Consider the following 23,967-nt stretch of genomic DNA (forward strand, 5'->3'; position numbering starts at 1 on the left):
CATTCCTTACTCAAGCTGAGCCCTTTGGAAACATCTCCAGTCTTCGGAGACTAGGGGCCCGGCTTACAACAGTTGCCACCTTTGGCAGTGTTTTGTGCGGAGGAGCAGTGCCGTGGTTGGGGCGGTACGAGATGGGCGACGGCGCAGGGCCTCAAAAAAATAGGGCCCAAAAAAGTATATCTATAGTGGCGTTTTTTCAATAAACGTCACTATATATGGACTTATTGCAGCGTTTTTCAAGAAACGCCACTATTGTACGGCTTTTATTGAAAAACGCTACTATAAATTGATCTATTGCAGCGTTTGTCAAAAAAACACCACTATTATTATCCCGAAATCGAATATATCTTGAAAATAGGGGCTCCTTTTAAGAATTTGTATAGGACCCCGACAACCTAGCCACGACCCTACGGAGGAGCAAAAAGGTTTTTGAGCTGACATGCTACCCTTTTTTCACTCTCCTGTCAAGGCTTCTGATTACTAAATTAAATTCCAGTCCGGAGCCTTGCAAGGGGAGTGGAAAAATGTTGTCATGCTTTTATCAGCTTTTGCCACACACATACATATGTTTTTTTTATTTTTTTTTCAGGTACTATACGTTGGAGGCCTTCAGTGATGAAGAAATGCCTACCCGGATTTGCAACTATCAAATCTAATCAAAAATAAAGTGGATCTAAATAATATTTAGAATATGCTCTAAATATTATTTGAATACCGAAAAGGTAAATTAGATATCTACAAATATTTTTTACATGAACCCAAGCCTCTCTTCCTTTTTTTCCCTTAAAGATTTGTGTTGTTTTTTTATAGATCAAATCAATTTTTTTTTTAATTTTGTTTAGTTGGTGGCGGTAACGGTTTTGATGTTTGTTGCAGACTGTTGGTTCTTTTTTTTCTTTGTTTCTTTTTTAATTTTTTAATAAGAATAAGGATAAAGTATAGTAATGGTCACTGAACTTTTCTAAAGCTTTCATTTAGGTCCCCCAACTTTTAAAACTTGCAACACAGTCTCCAAACATTTAGTTCATTTGCAATATGGTCCCCAACAGTTACGTCAGGGACCATATTACAAACGGACTAAACATTGGGGGAATGTATTGCAAGTTTTAAAAGTTAAGGGACCTAAATGAAAGTTTTAGAAAAGTTCAGTAACCATTACTATACTTTACCCATTTTTTATTTGATTTTTCATTCATAATAAATCATCAGTCTTAATAAACAACTTAACCCAGAAAGTAAGTACTTTTTCTATTTGGTATCTAAATTATTTTTTTATCCCATTCTAGTATCTAAAATATACACTTGTTATAATTTTTAATCCAAAAAACAATAGACATTTAAAAAAAAATCAACTAATCAAAAGATGTCATTTGCTTTTTTATCTAATTGATCTTATATTTTTAATAACAAAAATTAATCAATCTGCATGATAAAATAAGGAATTGAACCAAAATAAATTCATATTTCAAGTATTTATCAAATTTGTTTAAGTTTTGAATTAAAATTTAGGATAAAGTGTATAAATAGTCCCCAAACTTATAGTGTGCTTGCATTTTGGTCACTTACTTTTGAAACTAACAATACAATCACCAAACTTTTATTTCATTTTCATTTTTGTTCCTGTCGTTACCTCCCGTTAGTTTTTGCTGACATGACACTTAACTCCCGTTAACCCACCCATTCTTCTTCTCCTGGTTACTTCTTCTTCTTCTTTGAACCATTTCGATTTTCATCAATATTTCCCTTTCACTAGCCTTGAGAGCTTCAGTCCATGCCTCTGCTGCAACAACTTTCTTATCAACAATCTCTTTGGCTCAAACTACACGTTCGGTTAAGTACTCGTACTCAAATTCAGATATGGTAATCGTGGATCTCTGATTAGATACTAAAGCTCTAGATTGCATTGTGGTCTCTATGAGATATCTCAACTTCTCTAGAGTTGATGTCTCCGCTAACTTGATTGCTTCAAGTTCCTCTACAGCTGCCTACAGTTTTCCCTCGATTGAGTCTATTTCGAACTTTATTTTACGGATTTCTTCTTCAGTTTTCATGATATATTATGTTATAAGAGCCTTTATTTCTTTGACTCTTCAACTTCAGTTTTTAACCGTTCAGGTGTAAAGGAAAGATTGGTCGCAATTGATTTAGCCTTTCCTTCTGTTGTTGTCACTACTTCCAACTTTGATTTGGCTCTTAAGAGCTTTAAGTTTAGACTTTTAACTCTCAAATCTGACATTTCTTCTGTTTTTTTTTCACTTTTTGTTTCTTTAGTAACACATTTCAACTCATTTCGGATAACATCGATTGGTTATATATACCTAAAACCCTATTCTCTAATTGAAGCCGATTCGTTCTTAGCTTCCAACAACTCCTTATTGATTGACTCTGGTGAAGGTTTTTGTTAGAGTTTGACTCGAATTCAAAGTGCCACAAATTAAGTAATTTATAAATATTGATAAAGTAGGAAACCAAGTTTGGTTAAAAGTAAAAAACTTTATTAAAGTACATTTATACTTTATTTAGTTTTCCTTTGTAATCAAGTATATATTCCTATAAATAGATATTAAGGGTCAGGGTTAGACATCAAGTTCTTTTCTTTCACCAAAATCTTATTGTATTTTCATCCTTCATATTAGTAAAATTATTTTCTTCTGCCCGTGGTTTTTCGTTTTTGGCTTTTCCACGTAAATCCTGGTATTCTTTGTTTTTTTCATTTTCGATAGATTTATTTGTTGATAATCATCTTTATGATATTATAACAAACTGGTATCAGAGCTTCGGGTTAAAGATTATGGAAACAATGAAGTATGATATTTCGTTGTTGGATCGAAACACCAGGTTCTCTCTATGGCAGGTGAAGATTCGTGATGTTCTTGCACAGTTAGATCTCGACGATATAATAGAATGATTTGATGAGAAACCGATAACACAATGGACGAATGAGGAAAAACATAAGGATCATAAAGCTATTTCTCAGGTTCGTTTGCACTTATCAAATCAAATTTTATAGGTTGTATTGAAATAAAAAATAACTACATCTTTGTGGGCGAAATTAGAGCAACTTTGCATGCAAAAATCATTGACAAGCAAGTTGCACCTAGATCAACATCTTTATTCGCTCAAGTTGACGGAATGTTTATCTCTTGAAGAGCACCTAACCACATTCAAGGAAACCACCTCTGATCTAGAGACTTTAGAGATAAAGTATGATCAAGAAGACTTAAGACTGATCCTCTTATGTTTGATGGCTCTTTCATACTCATCTTTCAGAGATACAATCTTGTTCAGTCATGAAACACTCACTCTTGAAGAAGTTTACAATGGGTTGTACTCGTTTGACAAGATAAAACATCTTTTATATGGTTTTGAGCCCCAGACGGATTGTCTATGATGCATGAATCAGCTAGCTCAGACAGTGGGAGAAAATGCGAGCGTTTCTTCTGATAATATTGGAAGAGGTAGATCAAAATCTTCCAACCAATGTAAAACTTGTCATTATTGTAAAAAGAAAGGTCATGTTAAATCGGAGTGTTACGAGTTGCAAAATAAAATCAAAAGAGAAGCTGAAAAGCATAACTTTAGGAAATCTGGTGAGGTCGGTATAGTAGAGGAGTACGATGATGGAGAACTCCTAATTGCGGCTAACGACAACTTTACATTAAGTGATGAGTAAATACTTGACTCTGGTAGTAGTTTTCATATGAGTCCTAATCGTGACTGGTTTGTGACGTATGAAGCTGTTTATACATGTGATGTATTTTTGGGAAATAATGTCCCTTGTAAAGTTGCATGTATTGGCACAATCAAGATTAAGATGATCGATGGGATTGTTCGAACACTTGGTAATGTAAGACATGTTCTAGATTTGAGTAGAAATCTAATTTCGTTAGGTACTCTAGATTCAAATGGGTGTAAATTATCCAATGAATGTGGAGCTATGAAAATTTGCAAGGACTTTCTTGTTGTGTTGAAAGGGCAGAGAAAGACTATCAAGTTTTATGTTCTACAGGGTTCAACAGTTTTAGATAAAGCAGTTGGTGTTTCATCCACAATGTCAAATAATGTCGTTGAACAAAATAACTATGGCAGAATAGTTATGTGAAGCAGAAAAAAGTTTAATTTCGTGAACATAATGAATTTAAAGATAGAACTATCATTGATGATCGGGATCGTGTTGTGCATGATATTGCTCGTGGTGAAACATTTGTGAGCAAAGTTGACATTTAGGATAACCATGTCGATGTGAAGACTAAATCCAAGCCTAGAAAAAACTTGGACTTGATCGGTGTCCGCTATTGAAGATTACCCCTTTAAGGGGTGCTGTGGAAGAGGTGGAGAACTTGTTCGTTGAAGTGAATAATTGTTTTTTGTTGAGTTTGGGTGTCACATCGAATTTGGGTGTTTTGTCTCGAAACCTTTGCACTTTCAAAATTTGTGTCAAGGTGGAGATTTGTTAGAGTTTGACTCGAATTCAAAGTGGCACAAATTAATTAATATATAACTATTGGGAAAGTATGAAACCAAGTTTGGTTAAAAGTAGAAAACTTTATTAAAGTAGATTTCTACTTTATTTAGTTTTCTTTTGTAATCAAGTACATATCCCTATAAATAGATACTAAGAGTCAGAGTTAGATATCAAGTTCTTTTCTTTCACCAAAATCCCTTGTATTTTCTTCCTTCATATTAGTAAAATTCTTCTCCTCTGCCCGTGGTTTTTCCCTTTTGGGTTTTCTACGTAAATCCTGGTGTTCTTTGTTTTTCCTTTTTAATCATGTTTATTTATTTGCCGATAATCATCGTTCCGATATTATAACATTTTTTATCATTAACTTGCTTGAGTTCATATTGTAAGAGATTAATATCAGACAAAGTGACATTCACTCTTTGTTACAACTCTTCAGTCCGATCGATCTCTTCGATCGTGTTATCCATCTTCTTATTCATTTCCTCATTCATATACGAAAATTCACCAGCTTCTTATCTTTTTGAGCTTTGATATCTGCAGCTTCTTTTAATGCCTCGATCTTGGCCAGTTCAACCAGAACATGTTCCTCATTAGCTGCCTCAATTTCTTTCCTAAGCTCTTCGATATATCTATCATTAGAAATCATTTTCGAGCTTGAATCTTCAAACTCATTCACTTCTCTAGCTTTCTCTGCCATTATAGATGCCATTTCAAGCTTACGTTTACTGAGTTGGTTGATAGATTTGAGTGTGAGAGTGAAGTCTCGTTTGAGTAGTGTTCGGAGATGTAGGATTTTAGGAGGACGAGGAGAAGAATAATAATAAGAAGAAGAAGAAAGAAGAAGAAATAACATGGAAAAGAAGAATCGATGGATTAATGGGAGTTAAGTGTCATGTCAGTAAAAACTAACCGGAGATAACGACATAGATAAAAATAAAAATAAACTAAGAGTTCGACGACTATATTGTAAGTTTCAAAACTTAAGTGACCAAAATGTAAGCACCCTAAAAGTTCAAGTATTTTTTATATACTTTACCCTAAAATTTAAAGTCACTGTTTTTGTGATGATACTTTAACTTTTTTTTAATCATTTACATTTGACTTTTTAATATTAATTTAAATCCTATACAATAAAGATACATTTTAAATATGATTTTAACTTATTTTATTTTATTTATAACATCAAAATTCAAATTTACAAGGTTGACATTTATTATATATTTTATTAATTTAATTTTGTGATGTCATTAAAGTAAAATGAAATGATTAATAAAATTATGGGTAAAATATTTATCTGGTTACATATTTATTTTATAGTTCTTTTGTCACTTATCTATTATGTCTTTTAAAGTCATACTTAACAATATATTTTAGTTCTATTTTGATTATCTATCGTTGAAAAATTAACGTTAATATTAATGTATTATTAGATGATAATCCCACATCAACATAAAAATAATTAAAAATTTCACATCAACGTCAACATTAAAAAATACCAGAGGATGACCAAAATAGAACTAAAATATAACATTAAGTATGATTTTTTTAAAACATAATAGTTGAGTGACTAAAACAAAAAATATATAATAGATGAGTGTCACAAATAAGTAGTTTATCGTAAAATTATTGTATGTGACACGTTACCACAATATTTAAAAATATAAAAATATTTTATATTTTAAAAAGAAATTTATTTTTAAAAGGGTAAATTATGCATTTAGTACCTAAATTATCAATTTTGATCTGTTTTAGTACTTAAAGTTTCAATTTTTTCAAAATCATAACGAACGTTTAGTTTTTGCTTCATTTTAGTACCATCGTTAAAATCTTAACAGACAGGCTGACGGGGCATATCTCCGGTGAACGGATCACCAAACCCAACAGTGAATCACGAGAGAATGACGAGTCGACCAACGTAGTCTAGTTTAAGGCCCATCGGACGACTGCGATGGAGATTAGAGGATGAAAATTCGAAGAATCCATCGTTGATTTTGGGATATTGAGGCGTTTTTCGGAGACACTGATGTTAGAATCATGCTAAATGGATCGAAAAGATGCGGACTGAAAAGTTTGGGCTTTATCGGTTGATGGATGCAATGACCGACGACTGTAGACACGACGATCGATGAGTCTATCCGTTAAGTTTTTAACTACTGATATTAAAATAAAAAAAATAAATGTTAAGTATAGTTTTAAAAAATAAAGTTTAGATACTAATAGTTTAAATATTAAATGTGTAATTTATCTTTTTAAATTTTAAAAACATTTTTTATATAATTTATACCTACCCTAAATATTTTTTTTTCTTTACCCACTACATATCCCAAACTCCAAGGCCTCACATTGGCAAGAGCCCAGATTTTTCATTTTCCCCTGGAAACCTCTCGTATCTACTTTTAGAACCTCTTGGTGTTCGTTTTATTTATACTGTGCTTCAAACGAAGCTAGTGAAAAGCTTTTAAGTTAGAAGAAGAAGAAGAGAAGAGAAAAAAGAACCATGTCAGGCCCTCAGTGCTGTTCAAGCCCACCAACACTCGACGCTGCAAGTGGAGCTGGTCACGTCGAGAACCTTGCCGGCTTCAACACTTATGTCTCTGGATCCCTCCAATCCAAGCTTGCTGTTCTTCTTGTCTCTGATGTTTTCGGTACTTTATCCACAAGCCCTTCACTTATTTTTGCTCGGACTTTAAGATGCTTTTTTTGTGATTTTGTTTTGTCTGAAATTTATGAGGAAATGGGTTTGTTTAGGAATCGAAGAGCTTCGGGTTCTTTTGTTTTCACCCGTTTTCTGCGTTTCTTTTGCTTCATTTTTTGAACATATTGTGTCTGCGTTTTATATTTGATTATGGATTTTAAGCAACCTTGGGTTTGAAACTAGATCAGAAGGATGCTGGGGTAATCGGAATTTTGTATTGGTTATGGATGTTTTTTAACACATTATATCTGAGTTTTGTGTTGATTATGGATATAAGCATACTACATCGATAATGGAATCAGATTCGTCTCGTATATTTTTTGGGGCCATGAGCGAGAACTCATAAAAAACGACCTATAGAACAAAAACATATTCCATTGTTTTGAATAATTAATTTAATATTTTTTTGTATAAACCATAGAAACATAAGTAAACTTTGTCAAACACATTGATTTCATTGTTTTGCTAAGAATATAACTTAAATACAACTAAAACAATAAGGGGCAGCTGAATAGAAATTTGTTTACTATTTATTTGCTTTCATGGAGCATTTGTTTATGCAAATATTTATCTCTGTTCCATGAAGTATATGTAGTTGTTTTATCCTGGATGATGATAATCGTTGCCATCGTTTTTGCTAATTTCGCTGTTCTTCCCATGGCTCTGCAGGATATGAGGCTCCAAACTTGAGGTAAGAATAGTTGTGATAAAGGCTATAGTGACACCGGTTTTTGCTGTTGTTTTACTTTTATTATCTCTTCTATGACTATTAGCAAGTTGAGTTTTAACTCTGAACAATGAAGATGTTATTTTTCAGGTCTCGTACTGTCATACACACACATATTGAGATGCTAGAAACTTTTATTTCAAATTAAAAGCTAGTAATGGGGCTAGATAATAAGCGAAGAGCGAAAGGAATGAACAACTTAAAAGTTAAAACACTCATATATAAAACAAGTATCAAATAAGCCTAAATCTCAAAAGCAACTAATGTTGGGTATGTCTTCCTAATTCCTGAATATAACTAAAACGCCGCAAATCAAATTTTGCATGTTTTATAGAACGAAATATACTACCTTTTTAGAGTTTGTTAACTTAATTATATATCTTCAGCTTATTTCATGTGTATATACACACTTACAAAAACGTGCACATATACATAGTCTTGCATCACTAGAGCAAATGCTTTTTTTTCCTTTTAATCTTCTTACAACTTGGGCAATATAAGGATTCTGGCGCCTAGAGTGTGCCTTGAACCATTGACAAACTAGTGTACTTAATCCAGAATGACTGCAAATGCTATGCCCTTCCTTTATCTTTTAATTTGTTTGAGATTGTGATATGGTGGTTGTGTGAAGCCAGTTAAATTTAATTACACGGTTTGTTCTATCTAGCTTCTTGAGTTGAAGTGAACCAACTTCTTGAACCTAATTTCAGTTGCTTTTGATTGTATGGAAAGCTCGCAGACAAGGTTGCCGCTGCTGGGTTCTATGTGGTGGTTCCCGACTTCTTTTATGGAGATCCCTACTTCAGTGACAAGCCTGATAGACCTTTAACTGCTTGGATAAAGGATCATGAACCTGTTAGTGGCCTTTTTTAACTACAAAAGTATCTAACACTGAATGATGCATCACATTTGAAGTTTTATGCCCTTATGCATTTAATTGCTTGTTTAGGTTAAAGGTTTTGAGGATGCAAAGCCAATAATTGATGCTTTGAAAAGTAAAGGGGTTTCATCAATTGGAGCTGCTGGGTTCTGTTGGGGTGGTGAGTTTTCATTTTTTTTCCCCACCATAGCAGTCTTAGCAGATATTTACTGTGTTTTCACAAGCATGTTCTGCAGTCTTCACCACTTATGACTCCAATATATTATCTTTTCATTTAGTTCTGCAATCACTTACTAGATGGCTAATACTAAGTCTTTTGATTACCTCAGCTAAAGTTGTGGTTGAACTGTCAAAGGTTGCCCTTATCCAAGCAGTTGTGATGTTACATCCTTCCTTTGTGACAGTGGATGATATCAAGGGTATGGTATATATGAATATTTTAATATTTCAGTTAATGATATGTTCGTTTAATTAGAAATTGGTTTGGATCTAACGACTTCAAGGTGAGGTCTCCTAAGCTTTGGGGCAAAACTGCCGGTTGAACTCTCTGGGAATGTTCTGCTTAGGTTTTTACATTAGGATTCGGCGCATTTTCAGGAGGGCTATGTTACCTGAGTAGCTTCTAAAAGCGTCCTTTATCAAAATCATGGAACTGTCTAGAGATGAGAAAACTTGGCTTCTTCCATGCTGTATAACAGTGCTTTTTCCATAATATGTAGTATGAAACTGTTTTTGATGATGTTTTTGCAAAAATTGAAATTTCGGGTTTGGTTGATGTTATTAGATGATTCTTTAAGGGAACATTTTCAGCAGTTTTTTTGAGGTATCCATAGTTGGTGCAAATATACCTTATTACTATTGATTGTGAGCCGAATTTTTGCAGGCTTGAAGGTGCCTATTGCAATATTGGGAGCTGAGATTGACAAAATGTCTCCCCCAGAACTTGTAGAACAGTTTGGTGAAATCTTAAAAGCCAATGAGGTAAGAAGGCCCAATGACTGGTTTCATATTATTTTCCATCTGTTATCCTTGCTGAATGAGCCTAAAACCCATTGAGTGGCCTCAATGATAAAAGAGAATGTCGTTCTCCCTAGAGGACCCGACCTCGAGTAGCTGTGTCTGTAGGATGTGTTCTTTCGAGATGAGGTGTTGAAAGCCCTACATTGCTTATATTTTGTATTTGATTGCGACTTATATACCATATTATATGCCTCACCTGACAATTTATTTCTTTAGATAGGATTCGAGTTTCTTTACATATATATATACACCAGAGTTTATGTTTCTCTCCCTTTTGATCCGCAGCTAAACTGTTCTTCCCCGAATGTTGAATTCACTTTCTTACAAATAATATCTTTTTCTTGCAGGTTGATAGCTTTGTGAAGATATTTCCTAAATGTTCTCATGGATGGACGGTCAGATACGATGCCAATGATCCAACAGCTGCGGCCTGCGCTAACGAAGCTCATAAAGATATGCTGGATTGGTTCACCAAATACGCCAAGTGAGGAAAATATCCTATGAAGATGGAGTTTACGCGCATTGTCTAGGATCATGTTTACAAAATGGTCATGTTTCAGTCGAATAAGAGTGAATTTTAATGCATTGTGCCTTGTCACGTAAAATGATCGCTGTAGTATTTTGGAAAAGTTTGAACATATTTGTTGTCTATGATGCACCATTTAGCCAAATGCATTGAAATTTCAGTTATGTGGTTTGGCATTAAGGTCTCTGTTACAAATTCCAAGGACGGCGGATAAGATTGTTTGGTTGAAAACTCGGACCGTACATTAAATGGTCGCACACTCGATGAGCGAAACAAGCGAGAAAACATAAAACCGAATAGACCTACAGAACAATAGTGTAATGCCGCAAGTATCACGCTGCATAGGAAAGTCTCAGCTGTCGGCTTCAGACATTTAAAGCCCTCTCTTCCCAACTGTTAGCTAATACCAGCCAACTACTTGCATATTAATGTCATGAATCTTGGTACTTTACCATACTTGGACCCTTTCTTTACCACCGAACTCAGAATGACATGGAAGGAATCGAACAAGTCTCCGTGACGAAACAGAGGCGAAGAGCCCACAAAAGCCGGTGTCTAACTGTTGCCAGCATGCTTCTCGGCGTACTGCTGCTGATATCCATCGTCGTTCTCATCCTCGCCTTCACTGTCTTCAAAGCCAAGCAGCCTAAAACCAAGCTCGTTTCAGCAGCACTTGATGGAGTCTCCCCTCGCATCTCGTTCCCTGTTGTTAATATTCAACTGAACGTCACGCTCGACCTCCAACTCCTTGTTGAAAACCCAAACCATGCCAGCTTCAAGCACGGCCAGGGAAAGAGTGTCCTTTCGTATCGGGGTGATCAATTCGGGGAGGCCGACATCCCGCCGGGTAACATACCCGCCAGGGGCTCAGCTACGTTTTCCAGCAGGCTTGTACTCCAGCTTGATGAGATGGCGTCCAATATAAGAGCTTTGATCGACGATGTATTGGACGGTGAACTGGTCGTGGATACTCGAACACGGATTCCGGGCAGAGTTACGTTCCTGAAGGTTTTCAAGAAGCATGCGGTTGTTACATCCGAATGCCAATTCACCATAGAGGTTTTAGCCCTCAAGCTCCAAAGCCAGAAGTGCAAGAGTAAGTCAAAGCTGTAAGCTGGTGCAAGTCAACCCAATTCACCATACCATCTTTTTTTTTTACTTTTTTACTTTTGATCTTTTGTACAGTAAATAATACTAATTAAATCCGATTATATATATATATACTCCAAAATATTCTATGTTTATTAATTATGTTCAAAATATGTTATTAATACCGACGTGTTGGTTCAAGTAGTAAGTAGATTGATATTGTTTAAACATATCTTGTATTCGAGTTATTGTGTATGTAAAAAATCTTTACCGAGAGATTCACCCACTAAAACTGTGACCCGAGTTGTTCCGGAAGAAAATCGGTTATCAATAAGTATTAAGTGTAATGATAAGACAATATATTTTCGAATGAGAGATTTAAAATCGTATCTTAGAGATAATGTTGTTAAAAAAGATAATCATAAAATCTAAATATTAATGATTTACAGCACTCTTCGTTCTCTCCCAAATAATAATAATTAATTTAACTTATCTACTTAATTACAACAATTAAAGATGTTATATTAAATTTTTATTTTGTTATAAAATTAGCATCACACTGTTAACTGTCATCGAGAGATATATGAAATTAATAAATAATATTTCATTCGGTTCTTAAATTGTAACTGAATTGTTTTCAGTATTTTTAATATTTTTAAACAATAATTCTATTCTTTAATACTTTTTAAAAATAAAAAATTATAATTTATTTTTAAAATTATAGAAATACGTTTTGAAATTATAAATTCGAGAAAAATATCAATGGTTGAATCGAAGATTGAATCCGCTAGAAAAAGGAATAAAATTATTTTTTTATATAAAAAAATAAATAAAAATAACAAATTATAAATAGGGATGTTCAAACGGTTAATTCAAAATTATCCAAATTTCATTAACCGATTTTTTTCTTTAACTGTTAACAAAACTGAATATTTAAAAAAAATTAAACCGAACTGAACTATGTTCGGTGGAAAAGTCAACACCTCATGTCGAATACTGCAACGTACCACTAAAACAACGTACCGAAACACAATATAAGCAAATTTGTTATTATTATGTAAATATTAAAATATATAAAGATTTATTTAAAATTTATCATTAATTAAAATTTTATTTTATTTTTGACAAAACTATACTTAATTTATAATTATTTTATTAAAAATAATAATTAAATTAAGTAATATTTAATAATTTTTTGTATTTTTTTAAATTTGAATATTTACTTTACACGAATCAAAATACTATTAAATTAAAATTTATTAAACATATAGATTTTTACAGGAGTCGACCCCTTTGAGTCCCAACATAACTCCGTCCCTGGTCGCATCTGCAATATATTTGTGTTCACTATCAATGATGGAGGAAGATTCTGAACAAATATTAGATTTTTTGAAAAAAATTGTTTGATGATCAAAATAAAAAAGATATAATAGTTGGATGAAATAAAATTAGTTTACCCAAAATTAAACCTACCAAAATTAAAATAAAAGGACTAGTACTACAAGATGAGTAGAATATATGGACTAATTACAAAATTTGACCTGTAACTTTCGGCCTATGAAATGGATCAAATTATAAAAAAATTCAAAGTGCGTTCTGATTAAATTGCAGAAGAGATACGCACGCAAAAGCAGCTTTATCCTCAGCGTTTGATTTCTTCTTCCTCATCTTATCTAAGAGATCTGCACTATTACTACACGAATGAAGATTCTTTGTTATTTATCGTTGGTGACTGAAAAGGAAAAATAGTTGGCTCCTTTGCCTAATTATACGATTACAGCCGCCAGATTCTTGCCCAGTCATAGCTTTTCTTATCACCGAGAAAGCGTTAGACAGTGACGGAAAGTTTCAAATTTATTGAAGAAATTGAAAAAAAAATGTTGAATCGTAGTATGTAAGTTTGAAGATGGGTTCAGGCAAAGGCGCGACTTCTTCTGCTCAAGAAATGGAATCGTCGATCGAAGGCAAGTTTTCTTTTTCCCTTCCTGAAAAATTGAATTTCGTTACGATTTATTTTTATTATTTTGTGTCGTTGAGGGGTTTCCCCTCATTTGATTCTATTTCACGAGCTTCAATGAAGTTGGGTTTTTCTAGATATCGAAACTGTTGTAATTATTGTAAAAATCAGCTATTATGTTAGCCGAGTTCCTCTGAAAAGTATGCTGGTTGATTTTTAGAATTTAGATCGATTAAATTGAGCTGAATGTATGAAAAAAGATTAAAAATAAAGTAGATTTTGGATTTGAAGACACAAAAAGGTAATAATCAATTGGATACTTTATACATCATAGATTAGTGAATTAGAGGAGAATATTGCTGCTTATCTTATGTAGACATGCTTGGATAATATTAGCTTTGTTTTGATTTTCTGTATAAAGAGAAAATTTCGAGTCACTGGAGTTTTCAAGATCCATAACTGATAGACTTATTAAATTTTGCAGATATGCGTGAGAGACATCGGGTGGAGTTAGAAAATTTAACATTGACAACGCAGCCCTTCAAAACATTGAAGCTTTTCATTCTGGCTATCATTCAATATGTCGTACAATCGGTATCGTATCTCTTGGAAAAGGGTGGTTGGCTTATGCTTTCAAGCACTCTAATAGCTGTTGTTGGAATTTTGCTTGTGACTGTTGAGGGTCCTCATGAGAAGGTAATCATATTTGCAGGTTAACCTATTATATCAATTGTTCTTTGTCATGGGTTTCTTTTGATATGCAGCGTACTTCTTTATGCTGTTGGAAAGGTTTTTATTTGTTTAGAGTGAGTGCTCTGTATTTTCTGCTACATTTAGCTATGCAATTGAGAGATTAAAATGTGATTCAGGAGATTTTATTATTATTGTTATTCGTCTTATTTATTAACTATTAGATGTAAAGATAGATGGCTAGGATTATTAATTACATTTGGTGCTTCAATCTAGGGCTAGGATTAAAACTCTATTTGTAACCCTCGTATAGATAGCTGTAAAACAAATTTACTGCTACACTATTATTTTATCAAGTAATAGACAAAAAAGACTACCTTTTTCTCTTTTCTTTTAACTGTGTTTTATTTTCCTTCTCTGTGGGGGTTAGGGGAGGGGGTGGGGTCGTACTGGTTCTTACTTTCTCTTAATGATTATTTGTTTTAAAACATCTTGTTTTATATGTAAGCTTCGGCTCGGTATTTAGCTGAAGTATTTTTTCATTCTTGTTTTTCATCATTTATTGTATATCGGATTAATGGAAACAATAATCAACACTTGATGTCTTGATTATATCTTTCATCAGCATGTTGAGGAAGTTTCTCAGTATGTTCAATTTGGATTATGGTGGATTACACTTGGCGTTGCATCTTCAATTGGTCTTGGTAAGAAAATTGCTTTCAGAATATCTTCGTGTTGTATGGAGGAGTGTGCTTAATGAATAATTTGTTGCTGTTATACCAGCATGCTTTGTAGATTATATAAGCTCTATCTTACGACACTGGCTGACTTATGCTGATGTCAAGTGGTGGAAATATGTAATTTATTCTGCATTGTAGCGTAGTTCTAGTCTTGTAGATAGGTTTCTTTCTAATTATTGCTTTTCTTTTGGAAAAAAGAATTAAAGTGACTCGGGTTGTTTAATCTGTTTCTACCAAATGTAGTTGCAAAACTAGCAAACTGGGATAATGTGAGTATTAGAAATAGCACTTTAATGATTGTTTTGAAGATTGTTGTGTATGGCCGTGTTTTCTGCTACTCACACTTGATATATGCCTATGATTTTCTCTGAAATCTCATCTGCTTATTTTTATACTGTTTTGATACAAAAGGAAATTTTGTGAATGCCAGAAGAAATAGATTGGATTCATATACTTCTCTAATTCACCTTTCTTATTCCAGGATCTGGTCTGCACACTTTTGTCCTTTATTTGGGTCCTCACATTGCCTTATTTACTATAAAAGCAATGCAATGTGGACGAATAGACCTGAAGAGTGCTCCATATGATACGATACAGTTGAAGAGAAGTCCTTCATGGCTGGATAAACCCTGCAGAGAGTTTGGGCCCCCATTATTTTCATCATCACATGGGTCGAGGGTTCCTATTAGCAGCATATTGCCTCAGGTGCAGATGGAGGCTATCTTATGGGGTCTTGGGACTGCACTTGGAGAGCTTCCTCCTTACTTTATCTCAAGGGCAGGTGGGAGCCCCATCTTTACTCTATATACCTTATCACAATAACAAGCTTTGCTCAACGAATCTGTTTATGGAAGGCTGGACTGAGGGCATTTCTGGAAGATGCCCCAATCTTTTTTCGTTGGGTTTGATAAGTGATATAATGCTAACTTTGCAACTTAACATTGTATAGTATTGACAGTGCAAAGGAGCTCCTTGATCCCATTTATCTCAACATATTATGAATCCCATCCTTTGTTTCCTCCTTTTGTATTGCTCTTTGAAAATGGGGTTTCATGTTTAAAGTTTTACTTTGATTAATAAGTTTAAGGTTTTAAATGTTGTTTATTAATCAAATTTGCTTGAGTTACGTTTTTGGATGTACAACAAGTGGGGTGGCTCAGACAGTGGGTTGGTGGTTCTCACCTAGACCCTTGCCGATCAATGACCCTTTGGCCAAATCAGAAGGGGTGAACCACACATCGTCGTCAAAATCCTCCTTTTTCCCACTGTCTGAACCACTGAGAATCACCACCCCACTTGTACATCACAAACGTTGTAGTTGCCCCCTTTTTTTCTCAAAATAAAAATATTTCTATCATTTTTTCCATGCCCTTGGTTGTTCTTTGTCTAATTCTTGGTTGTCAAAGACTTATATTTGGATTTCCTACTAGCACTCAATACTGATAGAATAACCAGCTTTTGTTGATTTCTTCCGTATCCAGCTAATGTATCAGGCAATAGAATTGATGCCTTGGAAGAATTGGATTCTTCCTCAAGTGAGGATAATGGAGTCATAGCTACCCGCCTGCGACACATCGAGCACTGGCTGTTATCCCACTCTCAACACGTGAACTTCTTCACCATTTTAGTGCTCGCCTCGGTCAGTTCTGATTTCCTTTTCATTTGTTGCACATCAATCTGAATAATTCAAAATATGGATGCAGCACAAGGTGTTTTATTTTTAGTGCATATTTGGTTGTCTGACTGTTATCTATGTTTTATTGTCTACATGCACATGAACAAATACGCACCTAGACCTTCAACCACACTGGCATAAAATAACAATGTTCTGTTGCATTTTGTTCAGAGAAAATTCCTTGTTTAGGACTTCATCTATATCAATCCGGTAAAATTTTCAAGCTAGAAACATGTGTTGCTAAGATAAATTTAATGTGCAAATTTCCACGTCAATTTATGAAGTGCGGTATTATGTTTTGTGGCCAAGATATAGAAACTTGAATTGTGTTCGAGCATCCCTCGTTATTTATTTTGTTTTATTTTGAAGATCATATAAGTTTTACTGCGGATTGTAAATTCCATTTGTGCCTAATTTGATTGATGTCTTATGTATGCCTGCTGCTGATGAACTTAATCATGTTCAGATCCCAAATCCTTTGTTTGACCTTGCTGGCATCATGTGTGGACAATTTGGGATTCCATTTTGGAAGTTCTTTCTTGCTACATTGATTGGAAAGGCAATCATTAAAACTCACATACAGGTTTGTAAATTGTGATGTTCTCGTTGCGTTTTACATACAAGACGAACCTCAATTGTGATGCTCTTTCTGTGTTCGTTGTTTTTCTTTCGATATTGGCATTGTCCAGTATGCCTGAACTTTTTTGGTGGAATCAACTTGTACCATACAAAGATGACATCCCTATCTTTCTACTTCTCTTAATGAAGCTCAATTTTTTTATTCCGATTTCGCAAGCTTCTTAGATATATCTATCGATTCCTTTTTCGCAGACAGTATTTATAATCTCTGTCTGTAATAATCAACTCCTGGACTGGATAGAGAATGAATTGATCTGGGTGCTCAGCCTCATACCCGGATTCAGTTCTTTCTTGCCCACACTCACAGCAAAACTTCATTCAGTCAAAGAGAAGTACTTGGCTGCCCCGCCTCCTGTTCCTTCAAACATCAAGGTACTTCCCTTAAGCCTGCAATAAATCTATCCATTTTAATCCCGAGTTTTAGTCGACTAGCCTGCTAAATCAAATCTGTTCTACAATGCCGCTGCAGGGGAAGTGGGATTTCTCGTTTACTTCGATATGGAACACCATCGTATGGCTTATGCTTATGAACTTCTTTATCAAGATCATCAATGCGACGGCTCAGAGGTATCTGAAAAAACAGCAGGAGAAGCAGCTTGCCGAGAATTTTTCTGCTTCGACACATTCCGATTAGGAATTCGACGAAGGTATTCACCGTCCTTTCTTCGTTTTTCTCGTTTACAATTAGCGTTAGCGAACTGCAATTCAGTTCTCCGACATGAATTACCATTGAAGTTATCCCCTCTTAGAAGCTTGTATATATGAAGAAGGGGAACATATACAAACAGAAGCTACAGATTTTTATTTATGCTTCACGTGTAATCTTTGTTTTGGGCTGTTCTTCTCCCATTGTTGACTGCAAAACTTGGATGAATGCTCCTTTTTCTTCTGGATTTGAAATCATTACATTTGCTTTCAGTTATTATGATTAATATTAATATTATATTTTGATGGAAATTGAGATATTCATTGATCAGACAAGATATATATATATATATATATATATATAGAATAGTCTGGGATACACGAACCAAGTGAAATTGATGATAAATAAATTATTGTTATTCCTTAAAGTTCTGGGTTCGAACACCTTGAATGCAAGTTTTGGTTCGAACACATTGAATGTCAGGAGTACGAGCCTTCAATGTCAGGTGGATAAAAGTTATCTTTGAACATATATTATTTTGTATTTACTTAATGTGATAGTATTTTATTAATGTGCAACTAATGAGATAGTTGTTTTTTTATTTATAAACAAATTGATAATTTTTTCTTTCTAACATTTATTTATAAAACATAAAAGATTTTAATTGTAAAATTAAGTATTTATATTGGATTGAGGTGTTTCATATATGATTTTTAAATTTTAAATTTTAATTAAATTAATTAAACATGTATTAGTGGTTTATTTATTTAAGAATATTTAATTTAATCGGTTTATTTGGTTTGAGTTTTCCAAAATTAAGACAATATATTATCCACGTTTTAATCTGGACATCGTTTCTTGAATATGTGAATAACATATTATTTAGGAATAACATAATTAATTTATTGAAATAAAATTAAAACATTTTTTTATTTAACTAAAATTATTTATATTATATGTGAGAGTAGGGATGGGCATGGACCCAAACCGACGGGATTCGACCCGACATTATCGGGTCGGATTTTTTTAAAAAAAAATTGGTTTGGGGACGAATTTTTTTAATGTGATATTTGGGTCGGGTTCGAGTTTAGGGTGGTAAATACCCGACCCGACTCGAAAAAATATATAATTTTATCTTATATATTTAAGAATAATTACAATAATACCCTCTATATATTATTTTTTCAATTAAGTCCCTATTTTTATTGAATAAAAATATTTTTTTTAGTTTTTCGGGTCGAATCGAGTTTTTAAGTTATATATCGGATCGGATGAAAACTTATTTTGGTCGGGTCGGGTCGGACCAAAAACCCGACCCAACCCGACCTATGCCCATCCCTATGTGAGAGGGACAATTGCTCCTCCGACTTTGATGATTTAATTATTTTTAAGTCACTAATATTTTTAAAATTATTATAATTTAGTTTTTCTCTTAAAATTTGTTATTTCATTGTCTTGTAGAACCTTTTCAATTTCAAAATAAAATTATATATTGACCTCCAATTTTTATTTATTTAATTATTTTTTAGGATTTTTTAATTTTAAAATTAATAAAATTAAACTATAGTTCTTTTAAATTTCATGATTTATTCAATTTTAACGACCTTATTTGTTCTAAAGTTAACCAACTTGTTTCCTCATAGTTCAATATTGGCTTCATCTATAGTAGTATTTGTTCAAAAATCTCTTAATTATTTGATAATAAATGTTAAAACAATCGTGTAAATATTGTGCTCGAATCCTGAAATTTTAGAGATAACAATAATCCCTCTATGTAACATGTTTTATTTGAATTAGAATATAGTAAAATAACATATTTTTACTAATTATTAGAAAATTATTTTATAATTGAATATCAAAAAAATTTGATAAACACAATTAAGTTATTGAAAAAAAAAAACTTAAAACTTAATTAAACCGAATTATACACCCTTAACAGTATCAAATCCAAGCTTCAAATTTAAGAGTAGTATTCATTTGGATCTTGTTAGATTTTGTTTTCAAGGTGTGGATTCCAATTTTGCAGGAACAAAATAGTTTTAAATTTCCCACAATCGAACAAAACGATGCTTCCTACAAGCTGGTAAAGCCTATCCATCCATCCAAATCATTCTCAACTGTTCCAATACCCCTCATAAAATCCCAGAAACCAATTAAAATATATAAGCAATCAGGCAAAAACCCAGAAATTTTTGTGTGTTTTTAGCCTAAACCCTCGAAATAAACAAGCTTCAAACACAAGGCAAAAAGGGTTGTTGTATATCGTTGTTGTTTCCTTTAACATTCTTTTTTCTTTTTAAAAGAAATCTTGTAACGAAGGTGTGTCGGCCTTGACGCCGTAGATTGTCAATGGCTTTCACATGGGGTTCTGCTCTCAGGATCTTCCTTCTTGTCCTTCTTCTTGCTGCTCTTGTTTATGCTTGTTTCACCCTCCCCATGGAAGCGGTTTGCTCCTTTTTCAAGCTATTTACAATTTTTTTTATCTGAGTGTATTCTGTTCTCTTTTCTTATTCATAATTTTGCTTAAATTTTGCGTTTTCTCATCTTGGTTTTCTTTTTTCTTTCTTCTTTTGATTGTTCTTTCTTGTTTCTATGGTTATGTTGGTATTTTTAATATGTTTTTTCTTGTTATTACATTCTAGTGGCAAATTGTGAATGTTTGGGTGTTTGTTCTAGTTCAATGAATTATATTTCTTACTCGTTTTGTGAACTGTTTTTGTATGACTTCCTATCTATTGACTTTTAGGACATTAGAATATGAACACAATTTATATTCCTAAATGTATTCCATTGCTGAAATTACTACAAAATTATCCAGGGTTATGAATTCTTAGCAATTGGATTTCGGTTCTACTCGATTTCCGAATGTTAAAATGTTCATCTTAAAATAAGCCTGGTTGTTATTTTGCTGCATTATGTGTATTGCTAAAAATAAGTTTTCCTTGCAGATTCTGCAGGATTTTTTTCTATGGGTTGATAATGATCTTGGAACTTGGGGTCCACTTGCGCTGTAAGTCAGTTGAACCCTACCTAAATATCTTTCTGTTTTCAATAATTTAATTAGCATCAAGAATTTTTGTTTGCTTAGTTCTTTACTATGGAATTCATTTTTTGTGCTAATTGTTGTAATATTTAATCTACAAAGTAATTTAAATTGTTGTAATATCTAAATGACCGGAATGCGATGTATTAGGATTTTTTTGCCTTTCAATTCATTTTGCCTACTTGATGTTCAGGGCTATTGCTTATATTCCTCTGACAATCTTGGCTGTTCCAGCTTCAGTACTGAGTGTAAGTTTTAAACTCCTTGCACAATGCTTTAGTATAGTCAAATTTATTACCATTTTGTAACATCAAGCAAATTTCTATCCTTTTCCATTTTCCCTTTTAACTTACTGATTGGTTTGTACGTCTTTGTGGTATCTGGAGTAATGATCCTAAAATAATTGCATTCGTTCTTAGTAGTTGTCTGATGTGCAGTGGACATGGTGTCCAATGCTTCAAGCGGTGTAAATTATCTTTATCTACTAATTTTGGATGCAAAGCATGTTCTAATTCCAGTTAATTGTTTATGCACATTATTATGTGCGGCTCTTTTGGGCAGCCTTTGATCAACATGCTATAGTTACCTGTTAATAAACCCGGTTTAGTGCCATCTCTAAGTATCTGAATCTGATAACTAATTGTTAAGTTGACACTTGTTAAAACCTATTCTACCTATTGGACAATTAAAAGAGCAACATTTCTCACCTTATAATTTTGTACTCATTAATTAGAGGAAAGTAACCTTTGAATTATGTTCGACTTGCATTGTTACAATCAATGTAAATTAAACTATCCCTTTGATCTTTTAACTTGTTTTCTTATTTATTTGTGACATTTCTTATGTGATTTCTTCTTGTATTTTGACGTATTTTACTCTGCCATGTTCCTCTGCATTGAAAAATCTCCTTCCAAACTTTAAATGAGAAATAAATAAGGTTTTAACATCACAAGGCATTGTGTTTTATCCTTCAGCTCGGTGGTGGTTATCTTTTTGGATTGCCTGTGGGCTTCATTGCAGATTCTATTGGTTCAACTCTTGGTGCAGGAGCAGCATTCCTTCTAGGCAAAACAGTACGCTCATTGATTTCTTATGGAACTCTCAGTGTAACTTACCGCTTTACCTTTCATTGGAAAAAAACAACTCATTGATTTGTTAAATATCTCTTTTCACTAATCTTCTTATCCTGCTTTGTATTTCTTCCCTTTTTAATTAATTTTGGTGTGTCTTATTTAGTTTTCATCTTATTAGAATTGTGATGCTCTTGTACAGATTGGGAAATCTTTGGTTCTTTCAAAGCTGAGAGATTATCCTCAGTTCAGGTTAGCAGCAATTGCAATACAAAGATCTGGCTTCAAGGTTTGCATGCTTCATATTAATTTTTAAAGATGATTCCTGGTATATAAGTTGTATAAAGGCCTTGTTTTAAGGCACCACCTAGCATTTCCTAAATTTATATGATTTGTTGGTTTTTGGTGTAAATAACGCTTACGCTATATTTGGTTACATGAGTATTAACACTTATGCTACGTGTAAATTTTATAACGGAGTGTTTTCTGAAAAAGAGAGTTATTCTCTTTTCTGTTTTTTCATATGTTTGGAACTGATAACAGCAGTCTGATTAAAAAGGCTGAATATACGACAGTAGACATTAAAAATACTTGGTCCGAAAGTATTGTCACAGTCCGATGACATTATTTATGTTTTCGTTGATGGTCTCTATGACAACACTTTTTTACCAAGTTTTTTTTAACATTACAACTCCCAAGATAGGAGGTCCAGCTATTCGGATTGATTGTTTCATTAACCGCTGAAATTTGTATCAGATTTCTAAACTTCCTTCTTCTGTTATTGGACAGATTGTTTTGCTGCTTCGACTTGCGCCTTTAGTGCCTTTCAGTGTGTTGAATTATCTGTTGTCTGTGACCCCCATCTCATTTGGAGAATACATGCTGGCCTCTTGGTTAGGGATGGTGGTACTGCATCTATATAACCTTCCTAACATTCTTTCCAATAATATTTGTTTACGGTATTTTGTTATACTTGGGATTCAACATCGAGATTCATGTTTTGTTACAGCCAATAACTCTTGCTTTAGTTTACGTCGGAACAACAGTTAAGGATCTTTCTGATGTGACACATGGATGGAATGAGTTTTCAACCTCTCATTGGGTATGTTATGCTATTCTTTATAGTTTATATACCATGTCACCTTTTTTTTCTTTTATTTAGAAAGATTTGGAGTGAGGTATATTTGAAGCCAGGAAAATTACTTCTAGTTACTTTTCTGTAGGGACTCTTTCCTTTGACAGACATCGAAATGAACCTTGGTACATTTTTCGTGTTAGTATTTGGCGATCTCGATTAGGATAATAAAGATATACTCAACTTGCTTCATGTCATTTTTGTTATGTATTCTTATCCATGTTTTACTTTTTTTATGAATGCAGGCATTTCTCATGTTGAGCCTTGTTGCATCCGGTAAGTAGCAACCATTTGTGAATGCATGCAAACTTGGATTTCGAATTAGTGCAAGCTGTGTGATAAAACACGTATAAAACCATTCATGATTGTTTTTCAAATCCATGATGCATATTCAGTGGAGGTATCCATGTGCCAGATTGAGTCGGGCGTGTCCTAGAATTTCTAGAAGTCCTTTTTCCAAGCCCATTTGGGGGAGGCACATACCGACCCGAATAACCTATATTCACTATATTTTTGTAATCAAGTTTTAAGAAAATGAGATGGAATCTTATGTGATAATATTATATGCAGTGGTTTTAATGGTTTGTGTGACTAAAGTCGCGAAAACGGCTCTGGACAAAGCATTGGCTGAAGGTGAGGATGTAGATGGCATTGTAGGCTCAACGCCGGAATTGCCGGTTTCTGCCGAAGAACCTCTGGATCTTCACCGGCCTTTTATATTAAAGATAGGCCCCAGCGACAGCAGCACTCGTGAAAAGTAAAACCCGGTATATCAGCTGTAAATTATTCTCCCTACCTCATTACCATTGCTTTACCATGCCATTTGGTGCTTTGTACATATAGTCATAGTGACAAAACTTTAGCTCTCCACAGAAATAGATGATCACTGATTATTTGTTTGGTGATTGAAAATCAATGGAAACAACTGTTTTTCTTTTCCTTTTCCTTTCAACCTTTCTTGTGGAGCACG

General features: G+C 33.6%; 4 protein-coding genes and 1 pseudogene across 5 annotated transcripts; 4 read left to right on the forward strand and 1 right to left on the reverse strand.

Moving 5' to 3' along the window:
• Positions 1-1,658: 1,658 nt before the first annotated feature.
• Positions 1,659-5,162, reverse strand: LOC120218793 (annotated as a pseudogene).
• A 1,780-nt stretch (positions 5,163-6,942) lies between these two features.
• On the forward strand, positions 6,943-10,316 carry LOC120114380 (endo-1,3;1,4-beta-D-glucanase-like). Its single transcript, XM_039135322.1, has 7 exons — positions 6,943-7,110; positions 7,830-7,851; positions 8,616-8,742; positions 8,837-8,927; positions 9,097-9,186; positions 9,651-9,748; positions 10,135-10,316. The coding sequence occupies exons 1-7, from the start codon at positions 6,963-6,965 to the stop codon at positions 10,273-10,275; spliced, it is 717 nt and encodes a 238-aa protein (XP_038991253.1). The 5' UTR covers positions 6,943-6,962; the 3' UTR covers positions 10,276-10,316.
• Positions 10,317-10,805: 489 nt separating this feature from the next.
• On the forward strand, positions 10,806-11,426 carry LOC120218800. Its single transcript, XM_039215699.1, has one exon. The coding sequence runs from the start codon at positions 10,806-10,808 to the stop codon at positions 11,424-11,426; it is 621 nt and encodes a 206-aa protein (XP_039071630.1).
• Positions 11,427-12,982: 1,556 nt separating this feature from the next.
• LOC120114390 (vacuole membrane protein KMS1-like) lies at positions 12,983-17,912 on the forward strand. 2 transcript variants are annotated; one of them, XM_039135332.1, is made up of 8 exons: positions 12,983-13,366; positions 13,844-14,055; positions 14,675-14,753; positions 15,271-15,570; positions 16,271-16,428; positions 16,931-17,047; positions 17,296-17,475; positions 17,573-17,912. In XM_039135332.1, the coding sequence occupies exons 1-8, from the start codon at positions 13,309-13,311 to the stop codon at positions 17,735-17,737; spliced, it is 1,269 nt and encodes a 422-aa protein (XP_038991263.1). In that variant the 5' UTR covers positions 12,983-13,308; the 3' UTR covers positions 17,738-17,912. The 2 variants fall into 2 exon arrangements, with proteins under 2 accessions (XP_038991263.1, XP_038991271.1); XM_039135340.1 differs by lacking the exon at positions 16,931-17,047.
• Positions 17,913-19,819: 1,907 nt separating this feature from the next.
• On the forward strand, positions 19,820-23,935 carry LOC120114406 (TVP38/TMEM64 family membrane protein slr0305-like). Its single transcript, XM_039135344.1, has 9 exons — positions 19,820-20,194; positions 20,698-20,759; positions 20,986-21,040; positions 21,767-21,865; positions 22,065-22,151; positions 22,652-22,768; positions 22,872-22,964; positions 23,243-23,273; positions 23,568-23,935. The coding sequence occupies exons 1-9, from the start codon at positions 20,099-20,101 to the stop codon at positions 23,756-23,758; spliced, it is 831 nt and encodes a 276-aa protein (XP_038991275.1). The 5' UTR covers positions 19,820-20,098; the 3' UTR covers positions 23,759-23,935.
• The last annotated feature ends 32 nt before the right edge of the window (positions 23,936-23,967 follow it).

The sequence above is a fragment of the Hibiscus syriacus genome, unplaced genomic scaffold (genome assembly GCF_006381635.1).
Source record: "Hibiscus syriacus cultivar Baekdansim isolate YM2019G1 unplaced genomic scaffold, ASM638163v2 tig00000778_pilon, whole genome shotgun sequence".
In the NCBI taxonomy this organism is placed as follows: Eukaryota; Viridiplantae; Streptophyta; class Magnoliopsida; order Malvales; family Malvaceae; genus Hibiscus; species Hibiscus syriacus.

What these genes read in the sequence shown, in the direction of transcription:
- LOC120114380 (XM_039135322.1), top strand. Translation starts at nt 6,963, where the DNA reads ATGTCAGGCCCTCAGTGCTGTTCAAGCCCACCAACACTCGACGCTGCA. An exon ending in TATGAGGCTCCAAACTTGAG is followed by an intron (nt 7,852 to 8,615) that starts GTAAGAATAGTT and finishes TTGATTGTATGG; the next exon opens with AAAGCTCGCAGACAAGGTTG. An exon ending in AAATCTTAAAAGCCAATGAG is followed by an intron (nt 9,749 to 10,134) that starts GTAAGAAGGCCC and finishes TTTTTCTTGCAG; the next exon opens with GTTGATAGCTTTGTGAAGAT.
- LOC120114390 (XM_039135332.1), top strand. Translation starts at nt 13,309, where the DNA reads ATGGGTTCAGGCAAAGGCGCGACTTCTTCTGCTCAAGAAATGGAATCG. An exon ending in TTGAGGGTCCTCATGAGAAG is followed by an intron (nt 14,056 to 14,674) that starts GTAATCATATTT and finishes ATCTTTCATCAG; the next exon opens with CATGTTGAGGAAGTTTCTCA. An exon ending in TCATTAAAACTCACATACAG is followed by an intron (nt 17,048 to 17,295) that starts GTTTGTAAATTG and finishes CCTTTTTCGCAG; the next exon opens with ACAGTATTTATAATCTCTGT.
- LOC120218800 (XM_039215699.1), top strand. Translation starts at nt 10,806, where the DNA reads ATGGAAGGAATCGAACAAGTCTCCGTGACGAAACAGAGGCGAAGAGCC.
- LOC120114406 (XM_039135344.1), top strand. Translation starts at nt 20,099, where the DNA reads ATGGCTTTCACATGGGGTTCTGCTCTCAGGATCTTCCTTCTTGTCCTT. An exon ending in CATTCCTTCTAGGCAAAACA is followed by an intron (nt 21,866 to 22,064) that starts GTACGCTCATTG and finishes GCTCTTGTACAG; the next exon opens with ATTGGGAAATCTTTGGTTCT. An exon ending in GTTGAGCCTTGTTGCATCCG is followed by an intron (nt 23,274 to 23,567) that starts GTAAGTAGCAAC and finishes TATTATATGCAG; the next exon opens with TGGTTTTAATGGTTTGTGTG.